This window comes from Dama dama, chromosome 12, assembly GCF_033118175.1.
Source record: "Dama dama isolate Ldn47 chromosome 12, ASM3311817v1, whole genome shotgun sequence".
Classification (NCBI taxonomy): domain Eukaryota; kingdom Metazoa; phylum Chordata; class Mammalia; order Artiodactyla; family Cervidae; genus Dama; species Dama dama.
This window is the reverse complement of record NC_083692.1, coordinates 89,888,595-89,905,507: the sequence shown is the minus strand read 5'-3', so window position 1 is coordinate 89,905,507 and position 16,913 is coordinate 89,888,595. Positions and strand designations below refer to the sequence as shown.

Genomic DNA, 16,913 nt, shown 5'->3' with positions numbered 1-16,913 from the left:
CCGCCCCCTCCGCGGCCACCTCCCCCTGCCCTGCTCGCGGCCCTGCGTAAGCGGGCAGGGGCGGGCTGGAGGCGTTGGTGCTGCCACGTCTCGGCGGCTGCGAGCGCAGCGGCCGCGGTGCAGCGGGCTGTAGCGCGGGAGGCGGGAAGAGGTGGGGCTGGCTCTGAAGCCGGATCCGGATCCAGTGCAGTGTGCCCGGGTGAGTGAGAATCCGTCGAGCCTGGAGAGGAGCGCAGACTGCGTACCTCTACGGGTGAGAGGGTCTGGGGGTCGGGGAGAGAGAGCGGGTCCGGAGCGGATGCCCTGAGTGCCGGGTTGGGCCTGCCTTCAGGTTTATCAAACAGGTGTGACTGCTACCCCCGGGCGAGGCGAGCTAGGCCCGGCGAGGGGCGGGGGCAGATTCCGTTCGGGGATCCAGGCATTTAATCTTCGCCAGCTGGGTGCACATGGGGGCGTAGAGGGCAGTTTGGAGCAAGTTGAGCGAACGCACGCCTGGAGCAGAGGTTAGGGATGGTGGCCAGTGGTCCAGCCATGCAGGAGGTGGCCTTAGCAAGGCAGGAGCAGAGACTAGGGTGAAATTGACTTCTTTCGGCAGCTTTAACGTGGGGGATTGAGACAGCTGTTCAGTTTCTGCCGCCTTCGGCTTTTTGAAATGGGCACGAACGCCGTTGGCCGCCCCGTTTCCCTGTTCCCTTCGGAGGAGCACCACACGGCGGTCAGGAGCCACTTGAGGACCTGATTCTGCTCCGAAGATCACCTCCTGCACTGATTAAATTGGGGTTTCACTGTAGGAAAGACGGACATTCTTTGTCTCTTCCGGGGGCTTCTACCCTCTAGAGACACTAGGTATTGTGACTTCTCTTACAGGAGCTAACATTTATGTAAATCAACTCTTAAAATGCCATACAAAATTGAAGGGCGACTAGTTTTGTTAGGATATACACCCGAGAATGAATTCTAGAATGGATCTCAGGAAATCATTTAGGTCAGTTTCATTAGGCAGGATTCACTGACATTTTTTAGAATAGGGGAGGAAAAAAAAATAGAATAGGGGAGATAGCTCCCAGTCTGGCATGATGATGTAAAGATTGGCCTCTACTAAGTATGGTACTGTAGGGCAAGAACGACATAGGAGGATTTAAGATTCACTCATTGGCTATTACCCTGAGGTCAAGTCCCAAAAGCTCCACTTGCTCTAGCATGCTCATGGATAGACTGGGAATAATGCCTAAATTATAGGGATCAAACTATCAAGAAGTTTTAAAATTCTCAACTGAAATGTAATTGCATAATTTAATATAGCCAAGCCTATTAAAATCATCAGTGAATGAAGTGTTCTTAGGTTCAAACAAAATTCAAATTATTGAAATTGTTATGAAATGTATGTAGACGAACCCCAAAGTCTCAAACAGCACAAGGCCCCCCTTCCTGCTTTAACCATGTACTAAAGTAATACAGTAATGCTCCAAGAGCTCATGAGATATAAAGACAAGTTTAGATTTGACCTTAGATTGTTTTTTCAAAATTTTATATCAACTTCTGAAATCTTCATTCCCAGTATCTATTACTTGTTGCTCTCAGTTGCTTGTTCCTAGCAGCAGCTCATCCCCTTGTGTATAGCTCAGTAAAGACGGTGAGAAACCTGTTGAAATTGTGTCCAAAGAATGGTCAACCAACTGATGTGATCTTAGTAAAAATGAATTTGCTGTATGGTTTTTGTGATATCACTTGTGGCAGTTTGGAAATCTTTTTTTCTTCTGGATTTTCTGAATGACCTCCAGATAAGTCTTATACCATTTGTTATTCATTCACTAGGCATTTATTGTGCTAAGCTTAGGCATTAGGGCCTTTAAATGCATGCTAACTTAGAAGTTAAATAGAAAAGTTTCTTGAGAAATACTTAACAGTTAGGGTTCAGTTTTAAAAATTAATCTAAAATCTTCAGAGTGAGACTCCAACGAGGGAATTCCCTGGCAGTCCAGCAGTTAAAACTTGGTGCTTTCATTGACGTAGACCTGGGTTCGATCCCTGGTTGGAGAGCTAAGATCCCACAAGCAGCACACCCCTCACCCCCACCCCTGGCCAAAAAAACCCAAAACCCCAAATAAGACACCAGTGATAATGATGAAATTCGGCTTCAAATTCCTAATGTGGTACCTGGGGGTGCTTTAAGATGCTGAAAATTTTCTTTTGCAAACCAAATAAACTTAACAATTTTGCTGTTTTCTAATCTTTTGAAATTTAGTATCAAATCACATCTTACTTTAACTTGCTTAATATATTAATTGGACACCAACAGAATTTTACTACATGGGGACATAGTATTTTACTTAAGGTAACCTTAAGTGTGGCTCTGTTTTGTAAAATAGCTCATATAAACATTTTGATATTGATTTTTGATTGGGATAAGAATATGGATTCTTATTTCTATCCAGAATGCTATTTTAACTAGCCTGAAATTCTTATTTTCCAAATACAGGTTATAAATGCTGCTTTGACTAAGTTTTGTGTGTGTGTTAGTCGCTCTGTTGTGTACAACACTGCAATCCATGGACTGTAGCCCGCCAGGCTCCTCTGTCCATGGGATTCTCCAGGCAAGAATACTGGAGTGGATTGCCATTCCCTTCTCCAGAGGATCTTCCTCTCCCAGGGATAGAACCCTGGTCTCCCGCATTGCAGGCTGATTCTTTACCAACTGAGCCACAAGAGAAGCCCAAATGAAAGTGAAAGTGACTCAGTCGTGTCCAACTCTTTGGTACCCCATGGACTAAACAGTCCATGGAATTCTCCAGGCCAGAATACTGGGTGGGTAGCTGTTCCCTTCTCCAGGGGGTATTCTCAACCCAGGGATCGACCCCAGGTCTCCCACATTGCAAGCGGATTCTTTACCAGCTGAGCCACAAGGGAAGCCCAAGAATACTGTAGTGGGTAGCCGATCCCTTCTCCAGAGGATCTTCCCAACCCAGGAATCGAACCGGGATCTCCTACACTGCAGGCGGCTTCTTTACCAACTGAGCTATCAGGGAAGCCCCTTCTTTCAGATTAGAGTACTCAAAAGCTTCAGGGACCCAATTATCTGGGACAAATACTAAAGGGCATGCACTAAAATTACTTATAAAAAAACCTGTTTCAGATGAACCATGGGTGTGTGCTCAGTCGCTTCAGACATGTCCAATACTGTCCATGGGATTTTCCTGGCAAGAATACTGGAGTGGGTTGCCATGCCCCCTCCAGAGTATCCTTCTGATCCAGGGATCAAACCCAAGTCTTCGCCATCTCCTGCTTTGCACGTGGATTCTTTACTGCTGAGCCACTGAGGAGTCCCCAAATAGACCATAAGCTGGTTAAATTTTATGAATGATTGTTTTAATCATCACAATTTCCTTTCCTTACTGTTCTTAGATCCAAGCATAGTGTTTAGGGCAAGTTTTTTCTTCCCTTCCAAGAATGTTTTCAGTTTAACATAAGCATAACCTTTTTGTAGCCGCTGTACCCAGCAGTGTGACTCATGAATTAAAAGTGAAAAAACTTGAATATATAAAAAGTTAGAAAAGTTAACATGAACATATAAAAAATAAATTTTAAATTAGTAGCTAACTAAATTATATCGTGTTGAGCATGTATAGTGTGCGAGGCACTATTAGGTGTTTGTATACACTAAGCCATTTCTTCAACAGTTTCATCTCCATTTTACAAATGAGGAAACAGTTTGTTTAATTTACATAGCCATGATCAGACAGTTGACATCTGAATATCAGGTCTGACTCTAGAGCTCATGGTCTTTCCTTGTCTAGGTTTCAATCTCGGCTTTGCTATTATGATTTTGTGACCTTGGGCAAGTTACTTGTCTACACCTGCATTTCTTCATCTGTTAACATGGAGATAATCATCATTGGTACTCTAGGATTGTTACAGTGAGTCAGTAATGTGTAAAGTTCTTTGAACAATGCCTGGCACATAGTAAGTGCTGAACAAATAATAACTTCTATTATTACACCACCCTACCTTCCCAAAACCTCTGCTAGATCGCAGCTTTCCCTACATAGTTACATCGGGTTATGCAATGTAATCTACCTTTATGGAAAAGTTAAAAATAGTTGCCCTTAGACATACTGTGATTTATGAAATAGAGAACATCTTGGAGTTGGGTTATTGGGGGAAGTTATTCTGTTATTAAGTGGACTTTAATTTTTTCCTGTATTGCTTTGTTTTATGGTAGTATATTATGCATATACATAGATAGATTTGTCTTTAAATTCTTTGTTTCAAAAAACTAGAGGCAGGTATCAAATAGAATACAGTTGATCCTTAATAAGATGGGTTTGAACTTCAAGGATCCACTTACCCACAGTTTTTTTCAGTAGTATTACAGTACTACACATTTCAAAGTAAGTTGAATCTCCCATTACAGAACCAGAGATACGGAGGGCGGAGTACAAGTTATATGTGAATTTTCTACTATGCATTTTTGACAGCATGGAGGATTGGCACCCTAAACCCATGCTGTTCAAGGATCAACTCTGGTTTCAACTGGGTGTGGTGTTAGAAATGAAAGTTTAGTGTTACCAGACAGTCTCCTAGTAATAGTTTGGAAGACTGTCTCCTCCAGCAACTCTCTTCTACAGAGGTGTGCACCCCCTGCCCGCCCCCCCCATTTCTATGCTTCATGTTTTTCATTCTAGCATTACAGCTTTCATTTAGTTTCAGTTTTATTAAGACTACACCTAATAAGAACCTATTTCTGAATGTTCAAAAAAGAGATAAAAATACCATAATTGATCATTTTTCAATAGCATGAAAAACACAGGCTATTCTTAAAAAGTTGCTTAGATGCAGCTGAGCAGCTTCTCGATTTTTAGAAAACCTGCCATGAAAACAAAATCCAATAGATACTTAGTGTGAATTTATCATAGCTGAGACCAAATATTCCAGTGAATGCAGAGAATCTTCTGTTCATGGTTCATATTTTTTAAGTTACATGCCCAGTAGTCTTCCTGGGCAGGTAAAACCAACAAATTATTCCTTAATCCAATAATGTTATTAAAAAAAAAAGGAAGTCATTTAAAAGTCAGTTACTCAAAATGCTACGCTAGTAGCACTGGCCCATACGAAAAAATGTTTTAAAAGTCCTGTAAGAAAAAAGGAGTTTAAAAGTGTAACAACTTCTAAATTTAGTCATTTACTATATGATAGAATTTCTGAGTTTTCTACATAGCTCTAGCTGTGGCATTTGATGTTACATTCAGGATAGACTAAAATAAGTATCTTGCATACCTGTTAAAGATTTTTCTAAGTGCTGTTTACTTTTATTAAGAAATTGACAATCTTGCCAATCAAAAAGTGTCTATTAAATAAAATGCCTTAACAGTTAAAATTTTGTTTTAGATCTTACTGCAAAGATGAAACCTGATGAAACTCCTATGTTTGACCCAAGTCTACTCAAAGAAGTGGACTGGAGTCAGAATACAGCTACATTTTCTCCAGCCATTTCCCCAACACATCCTGGAGAAGGGTTGGTTTTGAGACCTCTTTGTACTGCTGATTTAAATAGAGGTATGGGCTCAGTTTACAAATGCTAGTTAGACTTATCATTAGCATTGTTTTTTCCACATATATGATGATGCTGATAATTTTTTTAAATATTTGACTTTCATATTATTTTTGTGCTTAAATTTTAAAGTGACTGAGAACTTAATTACAATGTGTATAGGCCAGATATTACTGTACTATACAGTATTGTATTACACCATTTCAAATGACTTATATACAACAGTGCTCCTTCCTAATTAAGCAGCTAAAAAGGGGAAATTACCTTGTATAATGACACAAAAGTAAGAATCTTCTCTAAGAAGCTGGATGGAGAATGAAGATAATTTGCCTCAGATAGTTGCAAAAGGTTTTGTCTACATGTATTCCTTTTTTTTAATATCTAAATTCTCCATAATAATATCCTTAAATTTCAGTAATCAAAAATCAACTTTTTACAGTTTCCTTTTTTGGCAGGAAATCTTAAATTATTTTGGTCAAATCAGTTCTTTGGTATATAAAAGTTAAAATTCCCAAAGTTCTATGCTGTTCATATTAACATCACATTAATCAGGAATCTTTAAAAAAAACGGTTGTCTCAACAATGTTATATTTTACAAATAATATTTGGTCATAATGAGAATCTTTTTTTAAGTAAAATGAAAGCACATATTTGAGAAAATTTGACATTCCTTGCACTGAATCTACTGCAAATTACATTTAAAACTTTATATGCTGGTTCTATAAATACTGAGTCTTAAGGTCAGCACTATTCCAAAAATCTTATGCAAGCAAAAACACTGGTAAAATCTATTATTGTTTTCCATATTTATTATATAGAAAGAATGGGTTTGTTTAATCTTTTAAAATAATTTAAGAATGGTTCATTACAGAAAGTTTTGAAAAAATAATGCTTGACACATTGCTTCTTTTAATATATATTTGCTCTTCTCATGACTTGAAATCTGTTTTTCAAAACTAGGTTTTTTTAAGGTACTAGGTCAGCTGACAGAGACTGGAGCTGTCAACCCAGAACAATTTATGAGTAAGTCCTACAGCCTCTTTTTCCTGAAGAAAAAGAAATAAAGGGAAACAAGATTTTATTTTTGTTTCAAGCTCTGTTCAGTGTCTACTTATATTTTTGTTCAAATAGCTGGAAAATTTTCAAATAACAAATTAGCTATTATTTAAGTGTTTAATGTGGCCAATCTATTCTAGAATCCAAAAGTAACTATTACTATGTTTTTACAAAATACCTGGCTATTTTTAGATAATTACTATAGCATAGAACCTGGGTGGCAGTTTTAGAGATTTTTATTATAGTATTTTCCTTTCACATAGGTTATTTCACAGAAATTTCGTCAAAAAATGTAATAAAAATATGTAAGGACAGAAACTCAAAGGGGTCAATTGACTTACCCAAAATCATAGGTAGTTGTTGGTAAGGAAAAAACTACAACCTTCCTGACTCCATCCAGTGCTGTTAACACTGTCTTCCTATCTTCTTCATTTTCCTCAATAGGTAATTTTATTTTGTACTCTATATGACCCTTTTGAAATGAAGGTTATTATTTTCTGTCTTCCTTCTTTGAATCTATTTCTTCCCATTTCAGACCCATTACTAGAATACAACTGTGGAAATAAACAGTATGTTAATACTCTTGGGCTCAGTTTTTATTCCTAAATTCTTCTTTGTGGGAATATTAGATGAGAAATCATGTTCATCAGTATAAATCAGTTTGAGGGGAAGGTATTTATTCCATTTTTGCTCCTATCTGCTATGGGGCTTTGGGAAAATTACTGGGAAATGGAGACTTATTTTTTATCTATTTCACAGGATGCTTTCAAAGCAAACAAAAATGATTATTCTATTTCTAAAACAGGTCATGTAATCATGAAACACTTGGGATCACAGGAGGAAAATTGAAAACTACTTTGTCAGATTATAAAATAGCTGTGTTAGTCTTCCTTTTTTCTGCTAGCAGATCTGATGTTTCAAATACATGGTCATGCTTAATAAGTGACATTTTCTCTAGACACAAAGTTGTAAATTACTGTGGTAAAATAGCTTTAAATATTCATTATTTTGGCTAATTCTAGTATTTTTTTGGGTGGGGGAGCACCTAATAAAGTTTAATGTCTATATAACACTCTTTTCCAATTTCCACAGAATCTTTTGAGCACATGAAGAAATCTGGGGATTACTATGTTACAGTTGTGGAAGATGTAACTTTAGGCCAGATAGTTGCTACAGCAACTCTGATAATAGAACATAAATTCATCCATTCCTGTGCTAAGGTATGTGTTCACATTAATGCTTATGAGTAAAATGGATATCAACTTCTAGTTTCCATCAGACAAGTCTGTTTTCCCACTGCTTTTTACTGCAAAATCAGAGAGCAAAATATTGCCTGGAATAGTTTTGCTTTCTAGAAATCACTTAGTCATTTTCCCATTCTCTTAAGAGTTGTGAGACAGAAAATGTTATTAACATGAATTATTTGCTAAAAATTGTTCTGTAAGGTGTTAGAATTGGTATAGATGTAGAGAAATCAAGTCAGCATTGTGGAATTTGGCATTAATGTTTGGAATCAATTTTTTTCAAAAATGATACTTGGAATGTACTACATTAACACAAATTCCCATCAGTTTCCCAGTGGTAAGGGGTTCAGAATAATATGTTCTAATCATGACCCTTCTAATGCCTGTAGAGTCCCTTCACTCCTCATGATTCACATGAAATAGTAAAGAAAACAAGATCTAGATAACCCTGTGAGAATATGATAGAAACACTTGGAATGTATTCTGTGAGGTATGAATTTTGGTATGATTTCTGTACTAGAAATTAGTATACTGTATTGGTATGTCTGAAATAAATTGCTTTTAAGCAGGAATAGGATAATGGATGTAGTACCTTAATAACAAGATTACATTTTGGTGATGTGGATTCTGAGATTTGTTTTAAAATAACAGGATGGGATGGTTCAGGATATAGACGAATTAGGCCACAAATTGATTCACTGTATTATTTCCTCTATAATAGGTTAAAAAAAATTGCAGTTTTTGAAGTTAAGGTTTATAAAACATTTATTTATCAATGAATTCTTACCAACATTTGCTGATTTAACTAAAAACAAAACCTACATGCTTAGTCTTTTAAACATTGTAAATATTTTCAGAGAGGACGAGTAGAAGATGTTGTTGTTAGTGATGAATGCAGAGGAAAGCAGCTTGGCAAACTGTAAGTAGGCAGAAACAAGGTAACCCTGGATAAAGTAGCTACTCTGTTTCAGTTTACATTTGCTTGCCAAGATACTTGTTAAAAATGTTTTCCTGTTTGAAGTTTTTTAAGTGTCATTAATTATGAACCCATTCTCACTCTATAGCTTAGACTGAATTTAAGGAAAAGTATTTTTATATATACTTTTTACCATAAAGTTTGGAAATTGGAACTGTACTGTTAAAGCAGCAAACACCTTTAAAGTTATTAACTTTTAGTAGTAATACTTTTTCATATTACTAGGAAGAAGAAACTTTTGGTGAGTCAAGTAATTTGTCTATCACATTTAAAAACAAAGGACATGTTCTCAGTCATAGGACTTTTAGAACCATATACTGAACCGGCCTTCACTGTATAATCCTCTATACATTTATCAAAGTCTCTTAAAAGTTTCATAGGTTAGAATTTGCTTTTTAATATTTTCTGAGTTTTAAGGAGTTCACTCAGTAAATATTAAGCACATGTGCTAGATACTATTCAAAGTATTCGATACATATCAGTGAACAAAACAGACCAATTTCTAGTATTTCTAGTGCACGTTCACTTAGCCATACCTTTTATAATTGTGTAACTTCAAGCAAGAGGTTCTGTCTTCAGAATGATCTTTTTTTCTATCTGGGCAACATGAGAAAATTCCTAGTTTTCTCTCCTTAAGGCAGTTAGAATCACATTTTTATACTTGGTTTGGATTTTTTAAGGATTTATAAAGATATGTTTTTGTTTCCACTTCATATTAATTAGACTAAATCCATAGGTAACCTGATACATTCTTTCACAGATATTTAGGTAGCTTTAAAAATGATAAAGAACAAAGCAATTATTTACCCACTTTATGTGGGAATGCTGACTGAATGGTTTTGACTATTCAACACTGACTAAATAGTGTGAATAAAATTTAGATACAAAGACTAATTTTGGCCATATTTTTTAAAAGGTTGCCAGTCTTTCGTGTTAACATTAATTTTAAAATCTACTTGTAAAAAGGGTTTGGGGTGAGTTTTCTGTTTATTAATAGACTAGAGATTCAAGTATATTTGGAACAAAGTAAAATGCTTTCGGTGATTTAAATGCTTTAACTTGAATTTTAAATGAATATAGTGGGAAAGGCCATGATATAAACCTATTTGTAATATAAACAAAGTTTTGTAACATATTCACTCACATTGTTACTAATATCCATTTTTATTAACAAATGCTCTATGCCTCTCCCCCCAACCCTTTTTAAAATTTCAGGTTATTATCAACCCTTACTTTGCTAAGCAAGAAACTGAACTGTTATAAGATTACCCTGGAATGTCTACCACAAAATGTTGGTTTCTATAAAAAGTTTGGATATACAGTATCTGAAGAAAACTACATGTGTCGGAGGTTTCTAAAGTAAAATCTTTTAAGAAAGACATCTATCAAAGGAGCTGATGCAGCAAGGCTATACTCTCTTCCTTGAGTTAAAATAGTTTGTTGCTGCAACCAGGTGACCTCCATAAATACTGGATTGGAAAAAACATGGTGATACAAGTATAATGACACTTAGATTACTTTGGGCTGGTGGGACATGCTGAGTTTAGATTACAAATAAAATTATTAAGGGGATGATTTTTAACCAAAGGAGTATATTTTTAACTTGAATCTTTTCTTGCATTGTATTTTTCTAAAGTTTGGCTTCATTTCTTAGTGGTCAGAGTATAGGTAGTAAGGAGTTATGTGTCTGCTATCTGTACTGCTCATTAAAAGAAAAAAAGCATACAGTGAATAAGATTGTTTCTTATCACATTCATAAAATTAATATTTTTGTTTCAAAGAAATATCTAAATACCACTTAAGGGTGTGTCATTTCACATATGTTACATGAAATTGGATGTTAGATATAACTAAATGTAGTACAGTCCAACATTTGCCGATCCTAATACTGTACTGGCAGACAACCTGGTGAGCCTTTAAAAGAAGTAGAAATGAAGAAGTAGAAATGTCACTTATAAAATGTGACAATTTAAATATACATCTAAAAGTTGTTATAATTCTAATATAGCTGAAGTACTACCTGTCTTATATGTGAAATATAATAATTATTCATTTGTTTAAATATCTGAGAGAAATATAAGGTACTTTTTAACTGAGTTAGTAAATAAATCCTGGTATTATATATTTCCAACCTTATTTCTCATCTTTCCAAGGGGTGTCCAAAGCCTCTCTACTAACATTTTTATGAAAAATGGATTACAAAGTTGTGGAACATTTTAAAATGTATCATACTACATTTATCACATTCTTAAAATGTTGATGGAAGCTTTTCTATTTAATGTGACTATAATGGTACTATTATTGTGGTCACTATCCTATTTTAATTTTTTTTTTAAGTTGAAATAAGAATTAGATACTTCACTACTGGTTCTAATCTTCTGCATTCCATGTAACATTAAACCTGTTCATATGAATAATTTTGTTAGAATCCTAATGTTTTCTGTGCTTTTCTTGAGTTGTCTATTGAAATTATTAGGTCAAGTCAGGGTTAGTAAAATTTTAACTTTGTGTACTCTTTGTAAAAGGAGCATAGAAAGTAAAAACACCTGTTTCTCATCCTGTTGACCCACACCTGCTTCAACTAGATTTCAGATTTCCCTCCATGCAGTAAAGCTAGTTAACTTTCTAAATAATAGAAATTCTTTACCAGTAGAGGGTGTGCTACTTACCTGCTGATGACCTAGGCAGATGAACTGGTGTGTCCCTAGTGAAAGCAACAAAACTACATTTTGCTTTTTAAGAAAAAGGAGTCCTATAACCTTGGTAACAGTAGCTTTATTAGGTATATCCTGGTAATTAAAAACCCATGTTAAAAAATAAACCTAATAGAAACTTCTCTGGTGGTCCAGTGGTTGAGACTCCTTGCTTCCTGTACAGGGGGCATGGGTTTGATCCCTGGTTGGGGAACTAAGATCCCTGCGTGGCTGGCGGGGTGGGACCCTAATAAAAGGCAAAATTACATGTTTTATTACATTTCTTACCACTTAAACAATGTGAAGTAAAACTATAAGGTGGCTATTTCAATAAATCCCTTTAAATAATGTTCTTACGGTCTTATCTTAAATTCCCCCTCATAGGAAACAAAAGTTTTAGGTAAGGTATAACACATAAAAATTGTGTCACTGAGGAAACTGATGATCTGCATTTAGCTTTAGTTAACCAGAGAAGCTTGATTTTACTAAGTCATCATCCTGTGTGTAAACTTGAGTATGAAAAAAACTGCATAGATACATTTCAGTAATACATTTTTGAGTATTCTTCACTTTTGAAAAGGTATAATGAAGTGGCAGTTGTGATTTTTATTTTGCTCCATGTGTTTTATATATTTGTATTTTACTGACTAAAACATCTTTTTTTACATGTAACATTTGGAAATCTGGATGCATTTTATGATCAATGGTTTGTCATGATTTATTCAGCAATATTTTTGCCTTTTAGTTGGATCAAAAAGATGTTGTAGTGATGCTGATGACATCTCAGATTTGATGAAGGATATTATGTAGGTAGGCTAACAAGAGGAAAACTAAAAGCAAGAAGTATTTTTTAAAATGACCTGGAAGCTGTTCTATGAATGGCCTTACCTCTTCCTTCAGACACACACTCCCTCACTTTCAACTCCAAACTTGTTCAAATAATCCATTAAAAAATATCTTGAGCCTAAACTTGGGACTTCCCTGTACTGACCATAATTTTTATGTGTGTAATCACAATGTTTTCAGAAATACCCTTAAGTGCTTCTCAGTATCCAATGTTCATTTGTCCTTCAGATTTAATTTGTGTGCGGGATTAAACTGGGTTACTTTTACCTAGAAGACAACAATCTAAGTAAAGCAGTTATGGCATAAGCAATACAAATGAACTTTTCAATCTTTTTTGAGGTATAATGGCACAACAGTTTTAATACAACCACCAATCTTCACAAAATAATTTTAATACTTTGTGCCTGAGCTAGCAGCATCTTGCACTGTGACATTCCTATACATACATAATAAGCATTTTATCCAAGTACAAATGTTAAAAGCAGAGTAACTTAAGCAATTGTCTATACAAAGGTAAATAGACACTGTAGGTTATTTTTCTTCTTGAATCATTTTTGCTGCATAGTAAATTGCAATTACATGTCAGTATAATGTTACTGATCTATAGAATACACTTTGAACTGTGAGGTATGGCAACTCCCTATGACAGAGAGCTAACATGTAAACCTGAATATTTTGAGTGATTTTTTTTTTTTAGCTGCCATGGATGGGTAAGACAAAAAAAATCCAGCATTCAAAGACCCTAGGAACTTATTTTTCTAATAAATAAAAAAAATAAAATCTTTTTAGTAATTTTCAGCTATTTCCTATCATTTTCTTGTTGGAGCACTGATGAATGGACAAAAATATTGAGGTGAAGCTAAGTCTGTTATGGAATTATGGATTAAACAGTTATTTGAAAAAAAAAAAAAAATCCGCCAGGTAACTGCTCATTTACTTTACATCAAGTTGAGATTTTGATATATGTCTCTATATATGCATCCCAACTTTATAATTCAAGATTGCAGTTAAATACTCTAAATTCACTTAAATTACCATGGTAATAAGACAATTAGAAACCTTATATTTTCTTTAAAAGGACATGCTTAACATTTTCTGACATTACTTCTAAACTCAGATGAAGCACAGAATCCTCCCAAAACAAATATACTGCTCTGAAAGTTAAGTGATTGAGAGTTGGTAGCAAAAGCTATCATGGTTTAACATTTCCACCACAGAGTAGATACAAATAAACAAAGGTAACTGCTCTTTATACATCTGATACAAAATTAACACATACCAATGGACTGAAATTACAAGGTAAGAATACTGCCATTCTAGTTGAATATTTTCAGTATTTAAGTTTCATACTTTCAAAATGGACAATAAAGCAGTTCTCCTATGTTCGGATGTGATATCATTTTAAATTCTGTGCCCAGAATAATATTTAATGCTTATAATTGGGTGCTGAGTCACTCATATATTATTCAAATATTCTAGAAAATAAATCATGATTGGTTAAATATACTGTAATTAGCTATCACAAAACATCGGAGGAAATAAAAGAATTATAGAAACGGAACCAAATAAAAATAGGAAGAGCTACCAGAAGAACCAGTTGAACACTGGATGGAAAAATATACTCAAACCTGCAGGGTTCTTATATGAAAGAAAAAAAAATTTTGTCCATAATAATTTGTACTCAAAAAGATGAAGTCCCTTTTTCTAGTGTCTGTGAGAGTCTTTACAGTGCTGGGCAGGCACTTTAGTGACAAAATAAAAATTACAAATTTTTATGGAAAAGTGGAAAATTATCAAATATAATTCAATAACCAAACTATTTGGCCAGACTACTAGAGAGGATATGTATATTTAAGAAATTAACTTAGAAAATCTTAACTGCCTCATTTTTAAAACCTAAATGGACTCTTATGAAGATTCTTTTAAGCAGTTTTTGTGGAAGGAGCATCATAGATTATTAGTTTGCAAAAGACGTCTTTGCTGACCTACCCAATAGTAATCTATATACAGGGAAGCTGTGTTATCTGGCACTTTACCAACTGGAATTTCTGAACACTCAATGCAAATCTTGACTATACTAGACCACCACACCCAATGATACAACACACCAATCATACAACAATACAAGACCTCAAGGGATTGATGATATGCTGTTTTTAGGGTGGTAAAATAGGGGAAGGGAAGAGAAATCAGAAGAAGAAAACCACCTGGGGCAACAGAATTAACGCTTAATTAACAAAGCAGTTTTCATTCACTTCCACTCTCCTGTTATGCTGGATAAAAAAACTTTTACTATATTATTTCACCTTAGGGAGGAAAGCAAAGTAGGTAAGTTGGTATAATAGGTTACCTTATGTGGTACCTCATGGTACCAAAGGAAGGTATGGAAATCACTCTCATCAGTAAAGCACCTTAAGAGAGGACTGAGAAAAATGAAATACAAAGGAGTTTCATTTGTGCTACCCTAAATCATCAACTATAAAAAGTTAAAACACTCCTCTCCTCCCCAACATCATACTTAAAAGAGCAAAAATGTTTTTTTAAGAACAACTTTTATATGTACAAATAAAAACATGGAGAACCTAGGATCCATAAAGTGTCTTTGCTAATGCAAATTATGGGGGAAATTTGGATTAACTCAATGTAAAGAACTGATTACAACACTAATTTGTATACACTGAAATCTTCCACAATCACTTTTCTCAAAAAATGCATCCTCAACGAAAAGTTACTGTCTGAGCCAGAACAATCTCACAGAATCATTAAGACAACATAAAATGAAGGAATATATGTTCCATATTCCAAATAATAGACTCAGGTTTCTTCAAGCCTTAAGACTTTCAGTTTAAACTAATTTATATTTAAAAAACTATAGAAAAATGTTCAAAACTTTTCATTGTTCTACATACTAATTTAGAGGTCATGACTATTTATTTATTTATTTTTTCTAATGAGGCAAGGCACTTTTCTTTTTTGGGCTTTGTTTAGGAAAAATAGTGCTACATTGGTTTATTATATTTAGAACCATTTTGGACAAAGAAAAAATGGGCTACACGACTCTGAAAAGAAGAAACAGAACATTTGGCTTTTAAGAACACTAAAGGAAAGTCACTTGAAAGTTTAAAACTCTCCTTGTATTTGTGAACCATCTGGTACCTCAAAAAGCAAACATTTTCCTTTGTTCATTAAACTTTTTCTTTCTACAGAATAAAATTAGGAAGGTAATAGGAAAGGAAGCAATACTTGGATCATGTTAAAATAAGGACAGTTGGCTGATGTCATGATTTAAAGATTATTAATAAGGGATCAAGAAGTTTAAAAAAAAGATAATTAAACTACTGAATTATACTAAAAAAGAAATGTGGCAGATTTCTACATTTGTTAATGTTTCTGTAAGAGGCTCCATCATAAAACTGAATTGTAAAATTATTTTAAAAATGTAATATGTAGAACATAAAATGAATTTTTAGCAAACTTTAGGAAATTCTTTTGTTATAAATTACCCAGATTTTATAAACAAATTCCCCCTAACTTGCATTTTGTTTAAAGTAACAACTTTATATCATACAAATAAATTTCAAGTATGAAAAGTGCATTATTGCAATAATACCTCTTTGCAAGTCCAAAATTCTTGGTTTATAATAAAACTGTAAAGAATTAAAAAAAAAAAAAAAAAAAGGAGTAAAACCATCAGTGCCATCTATTGCAGAAGTCCAACATCTTAAAATGTTGCTCAACAAGTCGCAGAGAAACACGTCTGGAAGCAACATATAATTGAAAAGAAACTACTTGTGTTTTTACCATTTTACATTATTACTGTCTATAGTATTTTTCTCCTCAAGTAGAAATTCACATCCTCTATAATGCTGCTCTTGAATCAGCCATTCTGCGCAGCTGCCACTTGCATGTTTCCAAAATCATCTTCTTCTTCATGTGTTCTCTTCAAACTGCCTAAAAATTATTGCATGAACATAACATATGGTATAATGCGAACTTAAATAAATTCATTCATTAGAATGTTACAGCTAGGAAAGGCTTCATTTTTCATGAAGTGTTATCATATACATGACAATGGAAATTTCATGACTGAATTTTTAGTAAACCTTTGTACTGATAAAATACTTTTGTTACAAATTACCCAAATAACTTTATATCTTTGTGACATCTTCCCTCTTAATAATTAAGTATTAAGGTATTTTATATAATGAACATTAATTTTAAAAATAATGGTTCATAAATGTTTGGTTACCATTTTCTAGGCATCATAAACATGTGACTCAGAACATATTATTTATGAACTTCATATAACTTTATGAAGTTATAACTTGTATAATTTTATTTTGTAGATGTAGTTATCCTTTTGCTTTCACAGATGCTGTCAAAAATGTTTTTTCCAGTGAAACTGATTGTTACCAACAAGTGTAGAATTGGAAGGAAGGCATGTAGCAGATAAGAGATTTTCTTTTATCTATTCCTCATATCACAGTCTGCTAGTACAGAAATTTCCCATACAGAACATGTGTGGAATTGTATATGCCCAACAATCATAA

At 34.5% G+C, this 16,913-nt stretch overlaps 2 protein-coding genes across 4 annotated transcripts in view; one reads left to right on the top strand and one right to left on the bottom strand.

Annotated features, from left to right (window-relative positions):
* Positions 1-41: 41 nt before the first annotated feature.
* GNPNAT1 (glucosamine-phosphate N-acetyltransferase 1) lies at positions 42-11,241 on the top strand. 3 transcript variants are annotated; one of them, XM_061158083.1, is made up of 6 exons: positions 42-199; positions 5,386-5,553; positions 6,509-6,571; positions 7,697-7,824; positions 8,706-8,767; positions 10,040-11,241. In XM_061158083.1, exons 2-6 carry the CDS (start codon positions 5,400-5,402, stop codon positions 10,185-10,187), a joined length of 555 nt encoding a protein of 184 aa, XP_061014066.1. In that variant the 5' UTR covers positions 42-199; positions 5,386-5,399; the 3' UTR covers positions 10,188-11,241. The 3 variants fall into 3 exon arrangements, with proteins under 3 accessions (XP_061014066.1, XP_061014065.1, XP_061014067.1); XM_061158082.1 differs by having other exon boundaries at positions 102-253; XM_061158084.1 differs by lacking the exon at positions 42-199 and adding an exon at positions 325-344.
* A 1,498-nt stretch (positions 11,242-12,739) lies between these two features.
* Positions 12,740-16,913, bottom strand: part of STYX (serine/threonine/tyrosine interacting protein) — a 46,652-nt gene continuing 42,478 nt past the window's right edge. The window contains exon 11 of the mRNA XM_061158081.1: positions 12,740-16,314. Within this exon, the coding sequence (XP_061014064.1) occupies positions 16,241-16,314 (74 nt within the window). The 3' untranslated portion in view covers positions 12,740-16,240. The remainder of the gene's footprint in view (positions 16,315-16,913) is intronic.